Here is an 18,032-nt window from a genome sequence, read left to right on the forward strand (position 1 = left end):
TGGGGGGTGGGGGGGTCCACGGAGGGCAGTGTGTACGGTGTGGGCAGCCAGAGGAAGCAGGTGAGGCTGTTTTCCAGCCAGTCTCTGACGTCCCCAACTTAGGCTCCAGGAGGGATGCCTCCTCGCGCAGACAGAATCCCATTCCAGAGAAGACAGATAAGTGGGCTTTTGAAGCAGGGCTGAGCAGACATTCTTGTGGCTTGGACTCTTCACACTCCATACCAAAGGGCCTTCCTACAACATTTGTTTCTGAACTGTGATCCCTCAAGCCGGGCTGAAGTCTTCTCAAGGTTCTCAGTGTGGGTGGCGGGCGGTGTGCACTAGCGACCCCTCGTGGCAGCATCGCAGCATTGTCCCGGATCGGGGCCGTGTGGGTTGTGTCCACGTGGGAAAGAGGCCTGGTGGAGCCAATGGGGCAAGGCTGGCTGCAGGAGAGCTGGTCTTTAACAGGTAGCTTTCATTTCTTCCAAAAAATATTTTCAAAATGAAAACAGCTTTCTCGGATAAAAAGATATTATGTGTGCCAGCAGGAAGTTCAATCAGCACAGAGCATTATAGCCAAGATATGAAAAATATCCTGTGATATTCAGAGGTTCACTAATCCCTGTTGCTTTAGCAGTTGTGTTCTGGATCTCTCCGGGGGCACAGACAGACAGACTCGGGTCTGCTGGGATCACACTAGGCGGCGTTGTCCCTCCTCCTCTGTGAAGTGGAAATTTCTTCCCTCAGTGAACCAGAACCCGCTGCACCCGCGGGGCTGCACCGTAATCCACTTATCGAGCCCTCCGCAGGGGCGGCCAGGTGGTTTCTGACTTTACAGCGTGAACAGCACTGTGATGATCAGCCTTATCTATCCACCTCTTGGGTGTTTAACTGATAATCTCTTTGGGGTAGATTCCTGCTAATGGAATTTCTGGGGGGGATTTTGATACACAAAACCTAACTGCCTTCTAAAAGTTGTTCTCCCACACAGCTTGCATGGTGTCAATGTCAATGTCTGATGAGCACATACTATGAGCTTCCTGGGGATTTTCTCATTTAATCGCGTGAGGTGGGGATGGCATCTTTGCTTTATAGCACACAGAGCCAGGAAGGCTTTAAGGAACTGCCCAAGATCCCACGGTGGACAGATGGGTCTTAGAGGAGCCAGGTGGCCTCTCTCCAGAAACCGAGTTCTCAGCTACCGAGCCGGACAAACACACACACACATACATAGATATACATGTACATCCATAGTGCCTGTGGGCCCACTCGGACAGCAAAGTTAATTAGTATTGTTTTTATTATTAATCATCTTTACCAGTCTGATAAGGGAAAAGTAATATTCCACCTTTATTTGTACTTCTTTGTCTACTGGCAGGGTTAAACTTCTCTTACAGGTGTTTCCTGGGCATTTGCCTTCGTGGCTTGTCTGTCCTTGGCACAATTTGCTCTTGACATGTGTAGGTTGACTTACTGATCTACAAGAACACTTTGTAATAGGGCTTTTCATGTTACAGTTCTGTTGGTCAAAATATTCTTCCCAATTTGATATACAGGAATTTTTAAATATAATAGTCAAATCGAGCCTTTCTTGTATAGTTTAAGCTTTTTGTATAGTTACATAGACCGTTTCTAGTACCTCAATACAATTCAATTATTTACGTATGTTTTCTTCTACTTTTATGATTTTCTTTTAAAAAATATCTTCTGTACGGTTACAAAATATTTTGACGCTGGTATGTATAGTATAGTATATCCATGTATCCATGTGATTTCATTTTTAAGTTGTTAACTCTTTATCTAAAGTGCATTTAAAGTGGTGAACGAGCAAGGATCCTGGCACTTTCGCCCTCTTGAAATGAGTAGTTGATCCCCTGTCTTTGGAATAATGTCTTTGCCCCACTGACTGATAATTTCACCTTTACCATTTTCTAAACTCCTATGTGTGTTAGCATAGGATAGCCTTTGCTGCCGTAACAACAAAACCCCAGATCTCAGTGGCTCAGCCTAGGGACAGTTTATTTCTGGCTCATGTTACAGTCTGAGTGGCCCCATGTCTCTCCTCCAAACATGGGGAGGGGCTGCTTCATTGCCCAACGCTGCCCCCTTTGAGAGGGGAGAGAGAAAGCACAGAGAACGTACATCCAACTTAAAAGTCTTGCTGAGAAGCAGCACACGTCCCTTCCCCTTGTACTCCCATTGGCGAGATTCAGTCCCGGGTCCCAGCCTAACTGCAGGGAGGCTGAAAAATGTGCCCAGAAGGAGGAAGTGGAATGGTGAGCACACGGCCAGGTCTCCACCTGGGGCTCCGCCTAGACAGCCAGGGCTTAAGGCTGTGTGTGTGTGTGTGTGTGTGCGCGCGCATGCACGCGCATTCTGTTTTGGTCATTAGGCATGTGCAGACCAACCATCCCTGCCGTCTGTTACCCTTTCCCCAGATGTTTACTGAGGACTGACCGTGCACTCCTCACTGTGCCCAGCCTTGGGTACAGGGTGACTTGGGCCTGCTTCTAGGAATTCCCTCTGAGACTGGAGGGGGAAAAGGCAGGCACTGTGGCACAGCCATGTGCAAGCCTAACAGCCATGAGAGGGCGTGCACGTGTGTGTGTGTGTGTGTGTGTGTGTGTGTGTGTATGTGTGTGAGAGAGAGGGTGGGGAGGAGGTGGGGAGGAGGGTGCCTCAGCTATGAAGAGCTTTCGATGGGGAGAGGAGGGGGAGGCTACTGGGTGGGCCCTGAGGGGACCTGCTTAAGGCTAGCAGGGTAGCCAGGTGGCCTGGGGGGAGCCATGAGGAGGGGCCGCAGTGGTCCTGGGGAGAGGGGACCTGACGGGGTGCTGGCAGTGGGTGGTGCTGGAGGTGGAGCCTGGGGAGCAGAGCTCAGGGCACACTGGCCAGCATGAGGATGCTCCCCGCAGGGGTCAGCATGGCAGGTGGGAAAGCACGCCTCTCGGGGTGGCCCCCTCTTCCTCATCCTCCAAGTTCTCACTGCGTTTCGTGAGCTTTCTGAAGTTTGGCAGGTGATTTGGTTGCTCCTGCAGGTCACTCTGGTGAGATGCTTTGCAGGGTGTACAGGGAGGGGAGTGGAGAAGTCAAGGGACTCTTCTGCCTGGTGCTGCACAGCAGAAGGGGAAACCCAGGCCCTCATCGCATAACTGGTGTGTCCGCCTTGGAGTGTGGCTCTTACAGGCCGGGAGCCAGGCGCGCGCTTCAGGACCAGGCAGTTCACTGTAATTAGATTGCCATCTGCCAGGACGAGGACAAAGAGTTCCTGCAAGCACCTTTGCTCCCTGAAATGGGATTTCACACCCAGAAGAATTCCTGCTGCTTGTCTGCTGGCTTTGGTTAGCAGCGTTAGTACCATGAAGAAAGATCATTTAACTTTGCATCAACAGGCAGAGAATTATTAAAATATAATTAAAAGCATGAATTCTTCTAATTATTGGCTTTATATAATGTGCATTTTAAAACAAGACATCTGTTAAGGCTTTCTTTTGAATCTATCCAGAAACCAAAAGGGGGTAGCATTTTAATTAAAAATGGATTATTTCAGAAACAGTTTAATCACCCTGTCATCAGAGGACTTAGACCTTATTAATTAGCTGTTGATAAGTAGGTTTAAGTTACCAAAATATTTAATTCATGGGGGTTGTTAGAGGTGTACTTTTAGGAGCCTGCCCTGCAACTCGGGGGTGTGTCAGTTGGAGAAAGGTTCGGAGCATGGGAGTGAATTCTTAAATCACCTCTCCCGTCCCCTTGGACCCAGAGTGGACATCCTGCAGCAGGTCGGGGACGGTGGAGATCACTGTGGCGATGGGAGGTGGCATCGTTCTCTGGCCGTGTCCTCGCTGTGCTGAACCTCGGCTGAGGCCCCACTGATAACTTCCCGCGGGAGCACCGACGCGACACCCGCCGTGCTGGAGACGCCACTGGCCAGGCCAAGGCCCCCTCTCCGCCCCCCACCCCATGCTTGCAGAGTGTCCGCACCGGCAGCACCTCCTCTTTTCAGGGCTGATCTTTCTCCAGGGGCAGCGTGAGTGCAACCCCCCATTTATCGTCTTTAGTGGATGACGACTTTCAAAGTGATAAGTAGAGTTCTCTGTTGTTTCTTCAGCCGACTGTGACTAAAAGAACGCTTGGAGTCGTGAGTGAGGATGGGAAAGCTCATTAGAAGAGGGGTCTTCGGCAGCTCACACCAAACAGCCGATATGCTGCCAAAAAGCACAGCCACACGCAGGGTGGGAAGGGCCGTTTCCACCAAGGGTCCCCGGGCCTTGTCGGACAGTGTCTGGGCCTCCATCCACTGCTGTTTTGACTTCGACCTGGGCTTTGTGGCTCCTGGGGGCTTGGGAGAGCCTTCTCAAAGAAGAGACATCATGTCGCAGGAACCTGGGGTAGCGGTTGCCTGGTGAAGCGCCCCTGGGTCTCGCTTCCTGCAGGTGGCCTGCAATCCTGGGCTGCGGGGACGCAGCTCCCTGGGTCCCTCCAGCCTAGGGGTGACCCCGGCCTGCTGCTGCGCGCTTACCGCCCGGGTGAGCAGTTCCCTGTATTCGGTGCCCTGTGCTTATTAACACACCTAGAGGGGTGTGTGTGCAGGTAGGCCTGGCTTGGGCAGCACCTGCTGCTCTTCCTCTCCCCTCAGAGCCTTGAGCCGAGGGCAGCTGGGAGGGAGGATGTGGACACGAGACCAGAAGATGAACCAGAGTAAGCCGGGGCCCAGCTGCGGCTCAGCCAATCGGAAGATGAGGGCCACGGGGGTCTGCCCGGAGCCAGAGCCGGCGTGGGGAGAGGGAACCAGTGCTTGGGACTGCCACGTTAGAAAGGCAGTGATATAAAATGGTGCTTTCCAAAGAAAATTCTATCTGATATGACACTTCTGTGAAATATTTTAAGATTATAAGACTGAGAAGGGAATTCGATGTTTGGAAATAAAGTAGCACTGGGCTCTGTAGAAACAAAACACAGCACCCTAGAGGGATTCAGAAAGCAAAGCCCAGAGGAATTCAGGAATAAGGGTTAGTCGTCCTGTCCTACCTGCACCGGGTGGAATCCGGGGCCCTTGTCTCCTGCAGGATTAGCATTTAGGAAGCACCTGTTTGGTGGAGGATTCCAGGTTTTGTTTCTTCCACTGGGGATGGGAGGGGAACTCATGGAGTGGGGAGAGTTGCAGCAGGTGGTGCCCCCAAGGACACCCCAGGCTGGAGTAGGGCAGCTGCCAGGCACCCAAGGTGCTATACACCCGTGGTCCCGAGTGGGCCCCAGACAGACAGTCATTGCCCTGACCAGGCTCTGTCAATGACCCGGCCTTATGAGGAGCTATTAAATAAAGGAAGGTAGAAACATTGCCAAGCGAGACTCCAGCCAGGATTCTGGGCTAAAGGGAAGCTCTCACTCGCCTGCACTTGGTAGGGGAACAGAGCATTGTGGTAAGAGCTTGGCATCTGCTTGTCCGAGGCCCTCGGCAACTGGGTTTGCTGGAGGTGGCTTTGTTCCCTGAGACCCCTCGGCATCCCCGGTGCTAAGGACGGAGGGCCCATTTGGCCTTTGTCCCCGGGGTCCACACTAGCCTGGTGTCCAAGGCTGCTGAGCTGGGGACAGGAGCAGGTGGGGGCACTGGAGAGAGCCTAGGTTCTCTTGGGGTCCTCACACCAGCTGTTTTCCAAAGACTGGCAGATTTGGGGGACGTCTGGGGACGGGGAGCTTCTGGACTGTCCTCCCACCCAGAACTAAAAACAGGCTTTTCTTCAGAGAACTTCTGCTAAATTCTTGTATTATTTGCTTAATAGTTTATTTACTTTCTTCTTGAGATATGTTTTAAAAGAAAGCTTTGTGTTCCTGTCATGAGTGAAACCCAGTATAATTTGCAGGAAGGTGACTTTAAAATAAATACCTAATGCATCACACATGTTTATCAGTGTACCCCATCCCATAATGTCATCTCATGGACCCATGTCATGCTTTGGGAAACACTAGCTCAAAGAAAATTCCTTCCCTCCCCTCCCCAAGAAGACTCCCTGTGTATGGGCTTCCCTGCCCTGCACCTTCCCGGGGAGGGGAGGAGGGGGTGCTGGCATCCCTTGGAGGGAAAGTAGGCTCTAGATCGTGGTGAATGAGGATTATCTCCCTCCACCCCTTCCTGGTCCTGCAGTTTGATCCTCCCTGGCTGATTCCTAGGGCGACCTGGTGCATTCTTAAAGGGGGAGTTTTTGGTTTGGGGCCCAGAAAGGTGTTCTTGTTGACATCGGCAAGAACTAGTTAGATTGGGTCAGATGAGAGCAGATGTTGGTCTCTGAGGAAGGCAGAGAACAGTTGGCAAATTGTGCCTGTGTTTACATGGTTCTTCCAGGGCCTTCCAAAGCTGGGGCCTCTCACTTGCTGGAGAGAGCCAGCCCCAAAGAGGTCTGGATCTACAGATCTAGAATTTCCCACTTGAGCCATGTGCTGTGGGATCCAGGTTTCATCCTCCTGTGTGTCGTTACCATCCTGGGCACCAGTAATGCCCTGCCTGTGTCTGCAGCTCCTGCCCCAGGCACCCCGTTCTTTTTCCAGACAAAGAAGGAGCTGGAGAGGGTCAGAACAGGCCAGCCGCTTGCCACGTAGATGATGGTCAAAACCACTAGCTAGTATCCTTCATAGATAAATCCCTTAAAGATCAGTAAGAAAAATAGAAGCAGTTTTCTAAATAGAAGCAGGCCATTCAGAAAGGAAGAAATATGAGGAAATAAACATATAAACATGTCCAAACTTGCCAGTTAACGAGACAACGAAATCCTTTTTGTTTTGCCTACCAGATTCGCAGTCCAGTGGCAAACAGGCCCCACGGTACACGTCTCAGGACCCTGAAAATCCTCATGAGCTTTCTGGGGTCCTTTTGGCAGAACATGCCCTGAGACTGAAAACTGCAGATGCTCAGGAATTCTCCTTCTAGGAATTTAGCCCGAAGATAGTGAAAAGCCATATGGCCACGGGTGTCCATCGTAACACGGAGGTGGAAGCAACCTAGATATCTAACAGCGTGAAATCGGTTAGGTAAATTATAGGCTGTGGTCCTGCTCATGCAACCATTTACTTATTCCGTCACTCAACAGATGTACTGAAAACTTCCTGTGTGCCAGGCACTATTCCAGGCTCTGGGGATTCTGCGGTGAACAGAATAGACAAAACCCAGCCTCATGGGAGGTGAGAGAGGATGGATGGATGGATGGATGGATGGATGGATGGATGGATGGATGGATGGGGGGATGGATAATAGGTCGTATATTGGTGAAGGAGTATTCTTTACCCAGGGGGCTCAGGACAGGTGTCCTGGAGTAGGAGACATGAAGGAGAAGCCTGAAGGAGAGAGAGCAAGCTGTGGACCTGTGGGACGGACGTTCCAGGCAGAGAGAACAGGGCTCATCTGGTGGCCCTGAGGTGGGAGCTTGGCTGGTGGTCCCATGAGTAGCAAGGAGGCAGATTGGGAAGTGAGAGGAGATGTGGGAGCGAGAGGGAGGCAGTCTGCTCATGGGAAGGCAGGGTTTGAGCAGAGGAGTCCTGGGGGCCTACGTACATTGTTAAAGGAGCACACTCCGTAGGAGACGAGGGCTGAAGCAGGGGAGCCAGCTCCACCACTGTCACCATCGACCAGGCACTGTCACCATCTTTAAGAGAAGATGGTGGCCTGTACCAGGGGCAGGCGGTGGGGAGAAGTGTCAGATTCTGGGCATAGTGGAAACACGTATCTGTTGACAGGGAACAACGTTCTTGCTTTAGAAGGAAGCTTCCCTGGCACATTCCGGCCCTCATCCCGGGCTGGGTGGGGCCATTGGTCCTTGCAGACCCTCTTCAGCTCAGTTGGGCCCCATGCACAGGTATGAAGTGGAAGAGGCCAGTGAATACTTAGATCCAGTTACCTGGAAAGATTGGCTTCATCTGCTAAAGCTGAACCTACACAGAATCCAGCGACACACAGCATTTCCACTCCTGGCTACGTGCTCGGTGGGGGATGTGTGTGCACGTGCCCTTGAAGACTGCACAAGGTCCTCAGCAGCACTATTCATGATGGCTGCGATCCAGAAACAGCAGGCACGCTCACCAACAGAAGACTGGGGCACACTCACCCGGCGGAACACTGCCAGCGCTAAGGAACAAATGACAGTGACCCACCATGGGGGGTGGTTCACCAGCGTGAGGTGGAGAAGTGGAAGAAGCCAGACTCAAAGAGGTCTTGGTTTTTTATTCCGTTTACGTCAAGTTCAAAAACAGGCACATTTAACCTGTAGTCTTGGAAGTCAGGCTCCCCGTGGGCAGGAGGACTGACAGGGAGGGGCCTCTGGGCACAGAGATGCTCACTTTGTGATGGGCCGTTGTGCCGAGCCCTTATGATTCTGGTCCTTTTCTGGATGTATGTCAGACTTCAGTCAAGAGGTGACTTTTTTTAAGTTTAGTTCATTATTATTTTAAAAATCTGTGTTTTTGCACTAAAAAAATTGTCTGGAAGGATGTTCAACAAAATATTTGATAGAGATTGTTTCTAGGAGATAAGATTGTGGATGATTTTAATTTTTTTTCCTTTGTGTAGAAAATGTCTAAAATCTCTTCCACACACACACACACACACACACACACACACACACACACACACACACACACACACACACATATATGGCTGAAGTTTATTAGCAGTCTGATGTGGCCAGGGCTTTGCCAGCTGAAAGGATGTAGTGCTTTATCCCGGAATGGATACCGAGGAACTCAGGAGCTCCACCTAATCGAGCACGTCAAGAATAAAGGGGAATATTTGTTAATTGAATGTCATGTTATGTCCTCAGTTACGCCTCATACAAGATAGGCAATTCAGAATTCCCAAGTATCCAATTAAAATGCTAATTATCTCATACCTTGATAAGGCCGCTCTCGCCGGGAGAGAGAGAGAGTGGCTTCTCCCTGGCACTGCCTCTCCTCATGCCCTGACCACCGCCGTCTTTACGCTGCCCTTGCCTCTGGCAGGCGAGCTTTCCCTTTCCAGGATCTCTGCACCTCAGCGGCCTCTCCTGGAGCACCAGCTCCTGCTTTCTACAGGCCGGGCTGGTGCACCGTCCCTGGGATGGGTGGGCCATTTGTCCTGGCAGACCCGTTCCCGCTCACTCTGGGCCCCATGCACAGACTAGAGTCCAGGGCCCTGGAAGGCATAGCACAGCGTCATCCACTGCTGGTGTTTGGGGAACAGAGCGCCTTGGCCCGCCAAGTGCCCCCACCGCTGACAGATGTGAGGTTTAGAGGCATTGGGGTCAGAAACCCTACATGGACCCCAGGCTCAAAGAGACTCTTTTGAGGGCTTTCCTGACCACAGCACATCACCACGCTGACCTGCAGTTTCCTCATCAGCAAAGTAGGAAACCCTCTCCTCCCCTGAAGGATTGTCCTAAACGCCAAATGCTGCAGGTAGATGTTGGGTCTTTCTCACTGGCCAGGCCTGTGGGAGGTCCTGGGTGAGAAGGCGGCAGCACGCCCCATCCGGCCAGGGTTGCAGGTGGTCCTTTGTCCCTGGTGGTGCTGCATCGGTGCAGGCTGGGCCACGAAGCTGTTCTGTGAGCACTGGTTTTATTAATAATGCATTTCTGGGTTTATCCAAGGCTTTAAATCCGTCCCTTCTTGATGTCATTCCGTGTGAATGCCACTTGCTCGTTTAAAACGTGCTCGGAGCCTCTCCGTGGTGGCTCCCTGGAGTGCTCTGTGTCTTTCTTCACCAGGGGGCCTGGGGAAGGAGGGGGACAGGGCAGCCCCCCGGTTCTCCACCGAGTGCCGGTACCTCCCTCCCGCAAGGAGGCCCTCACGCTCTGGCCCTGCCCACCTTCGTAACCCCGTGTCCTAACTGCCTGCCCTCCTAGACCCTCTGCTCATCCAGGTGGCCTCCACCACCACGCCCATCTTCTCTTCCACGCTCCTGTTCCTGGCTCGGCCTCCTGGGAGCCTGACATGCATCGAGGCCCAACCTGGGAGGGGATGAGGTGGCTGATGCCACCCACAGCCCCTGCTGGCCTCCCTGGCTGGCCCCGTCTGCTGGCGCTCACGCTCGCACTGAGAGTGTGGCGACCCTTGCTGCCTGGGGCAGCCCTTCTGCCATAATCTTGGGCAGCTAATGCATTTTTTGCGGGGCTGTGGCTATCTGCTCATCAGATGATACACCTCAGAGGGCAGAAGCTAAGCGGTGCGGCCAGGAAGGCTCCATGGGCTGGGTTTGCAGGCACGTGGGGAGGCCCAGCAGTATTGTCCCTGGAGACCTGGGCCTTGGAATCTGCTGTCCCTGCCCTGTTAACCCCTCTCCAGGCACTGACGGATGGGACTGCCACACTGTCGCTACGGGAACCCCATCCACGTCGTTATTCACAGCACAGACTCTCCCAGGTTACTTAAAGGTTCTCATTTATGCCTGGATACAAAGCATTTTCTACCTGTGTCTTGCTTGGGAAAAATTTATAGGCAAGAGTGTTAGAGGGATGGCCATGTCGGGGAGCTTCAGGGACCACCGCAAGGCGGGTGGCAGGGCTTTGGGCAGACCCCGCCCTTCCCTCTGCTCGTCAGGAAGCCCCTCCTGCTGCTTGGGGAGGCTGTGGGCCATGTGCCTGGTCGGAGTGCCCGCCACCCTTCCTCCGTCCAGGTGAGCCGGAGGAGGCTGGGGTGGTTAGGCCCACCTGACCCTCGCGCTGCATGTGAGAGTCCGATTGTCTGAAAGGGCAGGCGGGGCTGGTCTCTGGGGCTGCCGACACTGCTGCCGGGCTTTCTGTCTGCTGTCCCCTTATGGATAGACCAGTCATTTCTAGCAGTTCTGTTGTGACTCTTTGTAAAATCTGCCTGCTGTGTTTTCATACTGTACTTTTAGGTGTTAATTATCTAATATGTGTCTATAGTCTCTCTCTGATGGTTCTTTTATCAGAAGTCCTGGGAGGGTCTAGCCTGCTGCTTGCTGTGGCTGACAGCTCTTGTGGACTATTTTCAGACTGTGAGTTCATCTTCAGTGTGTAGGGTGTGTGTATATATATGTGTATATGTACCTGCATGTGTGTGTAGACGTATGTGCATGTGTGTCCATACGTGTGTGTGCACATGCAGAGATTGTGGCAGATCGTGGCTCTCCTGCCTGGGTTGAGAGTGTGGCCGCTCAGTTTGGCTTTGTCAGTTTGGCTCCAGATATCACCAGTCAGGGACCGAGTTTTTTGTTAGTTTCCTGGCTTCGGGGTTTCCAAACTATACAGGTCGTTCACACTTGAACCTGAACCCCGTGGAGGACAGACCTATGCTGCGAATTCTGAGGGAACGTTCATTATTTTTTTCCCAGAGCCCGGGAAGCTTCCTGATTGCCTCCTGTGGTGCTGGTGAATTTTCTCCAAGTCTGTGCATCCCTGCCCAGCCCCCAGCTTTATGTTGGGGAGGGCTCTCAGTTCTGGCCCCCTACCTCTGGTTCGTCCGGGGCCTCTTCACTGTCCCCACATGGCAACGAATGCCAAGGCCTCCAGGTTAGCAAGACCGGCAGCTTCCTCTTCTCTTCTGGCCCCGCTTTCCTTTTGTCCTGTGGATGTGGCTCTGCTTATGAGTTTTAATCAGCACCTCTGAGTGTTGGGGGTGGGAAGGCTTTTGGCTGCATACTCTACCTTCATCTCATTGTGGCTCCCAAGGGGCTGATGGGTCGCTCACAGCCGAATTCGGCCATAGACGTGTGTCGTCAGTAGTCAGCCCCTCAGGTTGTGCGTCAGCTGGACCCTCACCTGGTTCACAGTTTGCCATATTCTCCGTAAAGGTCTAGCGGGTCTTTATGAAGTGTCCTCCCATTGCTGCCTGGTCTGTGAGACATCCAGTGGGAATGGGGTGCCTCTGCTGCTGCGGCCCGTCCTCCAGGCCTGTTCTTGCTGAGCTCTGACCGGGCTGTGCGGGAGCCTCACGTCGAGCCTGTGGCCCCAGATTGGAGCATCCTTACTCCCCATGCCTTGAGAATCAGAAATATGTCAGACTCAGGGTCCTGGGCTACTGCATTTGCCCCAGAACTTGGGTGCCTTTGCATGTCCACAACCCAAGGCTGAGGTCCTGGGGAGAGGGGCCCTTGAGGTGTGTGAGCAAAAAACGCAGCCCGTCGAGTCCACGTGTTATGCCACTAGAGCATCAGTTTGTTCTTGTATCATGTCACACAGGTTCATTTGAAACAAAATCAGATGCTGAAGTCCAGCTTGAAGGACTTAAACCCTTTTAAGGGAGAGCGAATTTCCAGCATGTGGCGTTTCCCCTCCTCTTTCCAGCTCTTCCTTGTGGGTGTGGTATCATGTGGCTGACAGAGGTAATCCGGGCTGCAGCTTGCAGATGAAAACTGGGTCGGCCGTTCCTTAGTCTGGTGCTTCTGTGAGTCATGCCTTTCAAAGACTTTTTACTTAGAAGCCAAGGCATGCGATGAAGGCTGTTTCTACTGAGTAGATTACAGGTTAGGAAAACACCTGCTTCTGAGACTGGCTGCAGGTGGGGGAACCGATGCCACCCTGTTTCCCCAGGCTGAACCTTCTGATTTGTTCATTCACCACCCCTCTGCCTGTCCCCTGCTGTCCCCATCACCTGGAGAGTGGCTGCTGCCCCCAGAGCGCTGCCTCTGTCCGGGCAGGGCATCGTCCCCCAAGGCTCGGGGCGCCCCGTGGCTCCGTGGCCTGTCGGCATTCCCCCACTCACCGTGGGCTGCTGTGTGGAATCCCAGTGTCTGGGTGGGTGTGTGGAGCCGCCTCAGGGCCCTGACTTGGCCTGGCCGTCCTGTGGCCTCGGAGAGACTGAGGCTGAAGTTGGGGGCAGCCGCCTGAGTGCTCCCGCCATGAATACGGGGGCAGCTGATGCCGAATGCGGCTTTCCTCACCTCCCTGGGCAGTTCCTGAAATCCTTTGTGTTGAGGAAATATTTCACTTGCAGATACCCAATTATTCTGTGGGATTTGTAAAGCAAGTCTGAAAGCTGATTGAATATAGCAGAACTGTTGCTGCATAACAACTCCTTAATACCGAATCATAACAATTATGCATAATTTGTGTTTATAGTGCCTGGAAGATTAGACTCCTCCGTACAGACGTGCTCTAAAACAGGCCTAGAACATGCAGGGCAGGATTGCCACTTAGTGTGCCCACGGGCAGCCTTGGTGTTCTGAGCACAGCCCTGTGGTCGGTCTTCCCTGCCCTGGTGGTCAGTGGGTAGGGTGGGGTCCACCTGGACCTGCTTCTCAACCAAGGCCACCCAGAAGGCTGGGCCCGAGCTCTTGCCCAGGCCTCAGGGAGGGGGTGAGGGCAGCCCCCCACCGTTGCCCTCCTCCCCGGCTGGGTTCTGCAGAGGCCGGGGCCTTGGAGCGCCGAGTCCCACGCCCAGATGATCTCCCACCCGCCAGGTCCTGCAGTGTGTGGTGGGGGGAGGGGCAGGGTCCTGGCGTCTCCAGAGCTGTTGGCAGCGTGGTCTCCCGAGGGTTCAGCACTGCTCGTATGGTGTTGATGTGGCAGTGGCTCATCCTTTGACCTCCGTCACACCCTTGGGCTTGCCGGGCTCTGCTGACCTCCCCTGGAGGCCTCCCCTGGCTCTGTCTCTGTCTGGGCTCAGCCTAAGGGTGGGCTACCGGCGACCTGCTCTGAGGTCTCGTCTTTCCCTCTAGACCTTCTCCTGGCCTCCCCTGCTCCAGGTGGGAGCTCGTCCAGGGGGCCAACCGGTTTGCTACTTGTCACAAGTAGGGAAAAGCTGGGCCTGCCCCCAGACCCTGCCTTTCTCCCCCTCCCTGGAGCCTGCCCTGCCTTGCTCCATCTGCACACGGACCTGCCCCTCAATCCCGTCCTCTAGGCGAGAGCCCAGTGGCTCCCGCTCTCCTTTCCCTGCGCCCCTCCCCGGGCTCAGGCTCAGGGCCTGGGTGAGTCCAGCACTGGGGCTGGGAGAGCTCTCGTCCCTCCCTGGCTGTGCATCCAGCCCCTCCTCGTGTGGGAGGATGTGGCCACTGGAGAAGGGAGTCACAGGGAGACGCTCCCTCCAGCCCTGCAGAGGCAGGTGGCCCCTGCCCCAGCCCATCTCCCTGCAGGACCAGGGCTATCTTCCTGATGGGCCTGAAAGGCTGGGCAGCGCCGTGGCACTGGAAGTGGTGAGCTCTTCCAGCCTTGTCCCCTCTCCGCACTGACCTCTGTGCTTCGGCGGCCTGTGGACTACAGGCTACCAGCCACAGATCCACGCTGGGGAGTTCAGGCCTTCCTGCAGGCGCAGCTGAGCAGGGCCTGGGCTGAAGATTTGCACGGGGGCGGGGGGCGTGCGTGCTCCAGTGACTCTACTCTGACGTGTCTTCCTTCCCCCGCAGCCTCTTCGAGCATTACTGCTTCTCCCGGGGTGGCATGCGCCACAGCTCCTACACCTGCATCTGCGGCAGGTAAGCGCGCCTCCTGGGCCGCGTGGGAATGATCACGGGAGGAGGTTAGGGAAAGTGAGGGGACCCCACCGTCCTCCCAGCTTAAACGCACCTGTTGCTCCCATGCCCGAGGCAGTGCCCACCTAAGCCTAGAAGTCGCTCTCCCCTCCCGAGGCTCTGGGAGCAGAGGTTGCTTCTGCCCGTCCTGGGAGGGGAGCCGGCCTGCCCACTGCCGTGCCCTCCCTTCCCGTCTCCAGCTGGCTGCTCCTCCTGGGGCTGGCCTTCCTCGCCCCCTCCACACAGGCACGCTCCCAGCATGTGGGGACCGGGCCGTGACCTCAGGCTATGCCAGCTTCTGTGTGCAGGCGGTGCAGAAGGAGCTGTATCAGTGCCGGAGGCTGTGGTTTTGCGTGTGTGTGGCCGTGTGGGGAACAGCACAGCCGTGGGTGGGTCTGGGGCTCTGTCGTGCAGGGTGTCACTGTAGGCGTGTTTGTGTGTGGCACGTTGTGGCTGGGGGCGGGGGCTCTGTGTACGTCCTGTGTGTCACCCGCACTTGGCCGGGTGTGCTTTGGAGGCACAGGGTAGAAATGACCACGAGTATAGGGGCAGCTCATGGCCGTGAGTTTGCACCAATGTGTGGCTTTGAGGGGCACGTCCTGGGTGTGGGCGGCCCCCTCGTCCCCCAGGCTCACCCCATCTAGTCTCCTTGTGCTCTCCCCTTGGCTCAGAGGGTCTGGCCTCTGTCCAGCCAGGATGGAGCCGGCAGCTCTGCTGATGTGCACATCCTCGGCACATGAATAATACATGTGAACATCTCAGTCCTTGGAAATGTTCTTCTCTGGTGGATAGAGAGAAAAATCATTATTTCTACTTTTATGATTCCTAAGACTCCCAAACAGGGCCATAAATATTACACCCAGTGGGTTTTTTTTTTTCCCTTTGGACAGACTTAAAAGTCTTTATTTTTTCTTAAAGGCATCGCTCATTAGGGAAGTGTTCTGAAGCAGAGGAGCAAAGAGCCACTGGCTCGCCGTCTGTGGCCCTGGCCTGGCAGACTCCATGGCAGCCCCCGACACAGCCCGGGCCCGTCCCACTGGGCCTCCCCTCTCCGCTAGTCACCAGGAAATAAGGGCTTCTTTGGAGTCCCTTCCCCGGGCCCGCAGGCCCTCGCTCCCACATCAGGCCCACATCCCCAGCTCCAAGGCCACCTACCCGCACAGCCTCAGCCAAGGGAGCGCCGCCAGTGCCACCGCCATGAGCCCAGAGGTTGGCCAAGAGCTGTGTGACTGCAGTACGCCAGGGCCACCTTGCCCCTCACCCCCACCTCAGGCTGTGGGCCTGGTCCAGCGGTCCTGGGCCCCTGCTGCAGGGTGGACAGTACTGCCCTTGGGGCAGGGAGTTGGGGTGCTAGCGCCCGGGGCCTGCTGGGTGAGGATGGGCTATTGACCTCCCCCTGGTGCTCTGCAGTGGTGAGAACTCGGCCGTGCTGCACTACGGACACGCCGGGGCCCCCAACAACAAGACCATCCAGGACGGAGACATGTGGTGAGTGAGGCCAGCCCCCGAGCTGCCCTGGCTCTGCGTGTGAACAGCGGGGCTGCGGTGGGCCTCAACCCCAAAGGTGGCTGACCACGGCCTCTTGGTCCCACCCTGAGAAGGCTGACCGCGGCGAGGTCCCCCCATTGCTCTGGGTCCAGACTTCTCTGCCAAGGCTTTGGCCTACATGTAGCCTCCTCTCCAGGACCAAGGAGGCCCTGAGAGAGGGGAGCGGGGGCCCTGTGCTGTGCGGGTGAGGCGCCACCTCAGAGGAGGGCCTGCGCCGTCTCCCGGCACCCACCACGCTCACTTCTCTGGCTTGGTGCTGGGAGGGTGGGCATCTCAGTTCGGAGCGGAGAAGACCCCTAGGGAGCCCCCCGCCCTCTGAACCTGCCAGCTCCTGCCTCAAGACTCCTTGGCACGAGCGGCCATTGATTCAGGGAGTCAGAGTGGTGCTTGGCCCTCAGGCTGTTGGCAGGGCTTTGCTGAGCACAGTGTGATGTGCTCCCTGCCCCCCATGGAGCCGTGAGTAAGCAGACGTGGGCAGGACCCACAGCCTCCAGCCCTCCGATGAACTGTGCCCAGCAGGCGGGGCCGCAGACCCTGCTCCCAGGCCCCAGTGTGTAGGGTTCATACTGGGCATACGCGCCCCTCTCTTGGGTAGCCGCTCTGGCCTTGGCAGGGGCCTGTGGGCGCCTCACTGACCTGGACCGGCCCCGTCCTCCGCTCACGGGCACTCGCACTGCCCGCCTGTTCTCTCCACCACCCAGACGTCGGGCAGGGCCAGTCCAGGCTGCCAAGGGCTCCCGAGAGCCGTCCAGAGGCCACCAGCCCCACGGGGCCACCTGTCTTGGCCTGCAGACATCCTGCTGTGGTCACCTACCCGCAGATGAGGGCAGGAGGGGTGCGCGCTGTCCCGCCTGGTCCTTTGGTGCCTTTCCCTCCTGTTGCTGAGGCACCTGAGCCAGGCTCCATCGCGCTGCTTCCCGCTGATGCCGCGCCCCCTCTCGGGTCGCACACGTGCCCTGCTAGGCTCCATCCCCGAGCCGGCATTCCGGTCCTGCCCGCAGCACTGGCCAGGACCCAGCCTCGCGCAGGGAGTGGGGAAGGCTGCACACGGGGTTCCCTGGCCCACAGCCACCAGGGGACGTGAGCCAAGAGATGCCCGGGTCTGAGCTGTCACTGCCCAGTGTTTTCAGAAACCCGCCCAAGCCCAGGGCGCCCCTGCTGCAGGGTGCACCAGGCACCCACCGGCTGCGGTGTCCACTCGCCCAGGGTCAGGAGCTGGATGGATGTTCTGGCCCGGGCCCCTGTTGGCAGGAGCCCAGCTCAGCCTTCTGGGAGGAAACAAAGCCTCTTAATTCCCACTCTGAGCCTCAGTTTACCTGCTGTCGGTGGAGATAGCACACAGCACTTGGCACTGCACTGGGCGGCAGCAGGGACATGTTGGGACCACAAGTGCTGGGTGGACACACGCTCTCTCAGGGTCCTGGGCCAGCAGGACAGGGACGGGAGCCCGCAGAGGGGGACACCCAATGTGGACACAGAGGCCACCGCCGCTCACTGCAACCCCCCCCCATCCCCAGAGTGTCTAACGCCCTTCCTGGCACAGGGGCCAAGGGCGTGCAGCAACTTTGACAGGGTTCTCCCCTATGCCTGGCGCCAGGGACAGCTCTTTATGTAGCTTTGCTCCCCTTGATCCCATGAAGTGGGTGTCTCCCCCTCCCCTCACCCACCCCCACCCCCGATGTGTAGGCAAGGTCACTGAGACACAGGAGCGTCCAGGTGCAGAGCCAGAGGATTTGGGGAGGGGGTCGGCTGCCTCCGGCTTGACTCAGCTGAAGACTAAGGAAAGTGGGGGGGGGGGCCTGCCCTTTGGTGGCCCCAAAGGAAGATCGCCTGGTGTCTTCAGGGACTCACGCTTCCTAGAACCTTTGCTAACGCTTTTGACTCTGCGGCCCCTTCTGGCTGGGCCAGGACGTGGGAACCCAGTCCCCAGGCGGAGGCAGACCCCAGCCACACCAGCAGGCCCCAGCTGTCCCCATCGGAGGCTCTGCAGCAGGGCCATGTGGCTCTGAGTCTTTCTTCTCTGTGAGTTTGGCACGGCCCAGAGGAAAGGACTGCTTCTCCTATCTCTTTATGT

At 55.9% G+C, this 18,032-nt stretch overlaps 1 protein-coding gene across 1 annotated transcript in view; it reads left to right on the forward strand.

Annotated features, from left to right (window-relative positions):
* Positions 1 to 18,032, forward strand: part of PEPD (peptidase D) — a 113,452-nt gene that overhangs the window by 74,935 nt on the left and 20,485 nt on the right. Inside the window, exons 10-11 of the mRNA XM_036834513.1 lie at positions 14,306 to 14,374; positions 15,821 to 15,898. Coding sequence (XP_036690408.1) covers positions 14,306 to 14,374; positions 15,821 to 15,898 — 147 coding nt within the window. The remainder of the gene's footprint in view (positions 1 to 14,305; positions 14,375 to 15,820; positions 15,899 to 18,032) is intronic.

This window comes from Balaenoptera musculus, chromosome 19 (genome assembly GCF_009873245.2).
Source record: "Balaenoptera musculus isolate JJ_BM4_2016_0621 chromosome 19, mBalMus1.pri.v3, whole genome shotgun sequence".
NCBI classification, from domain to species: Eukaryota; Metazoa; Chordata; class Mammalia; order Artiodactyla; family Balaenopteridae; genus Balaenoptera; species Balaenoptera musculus.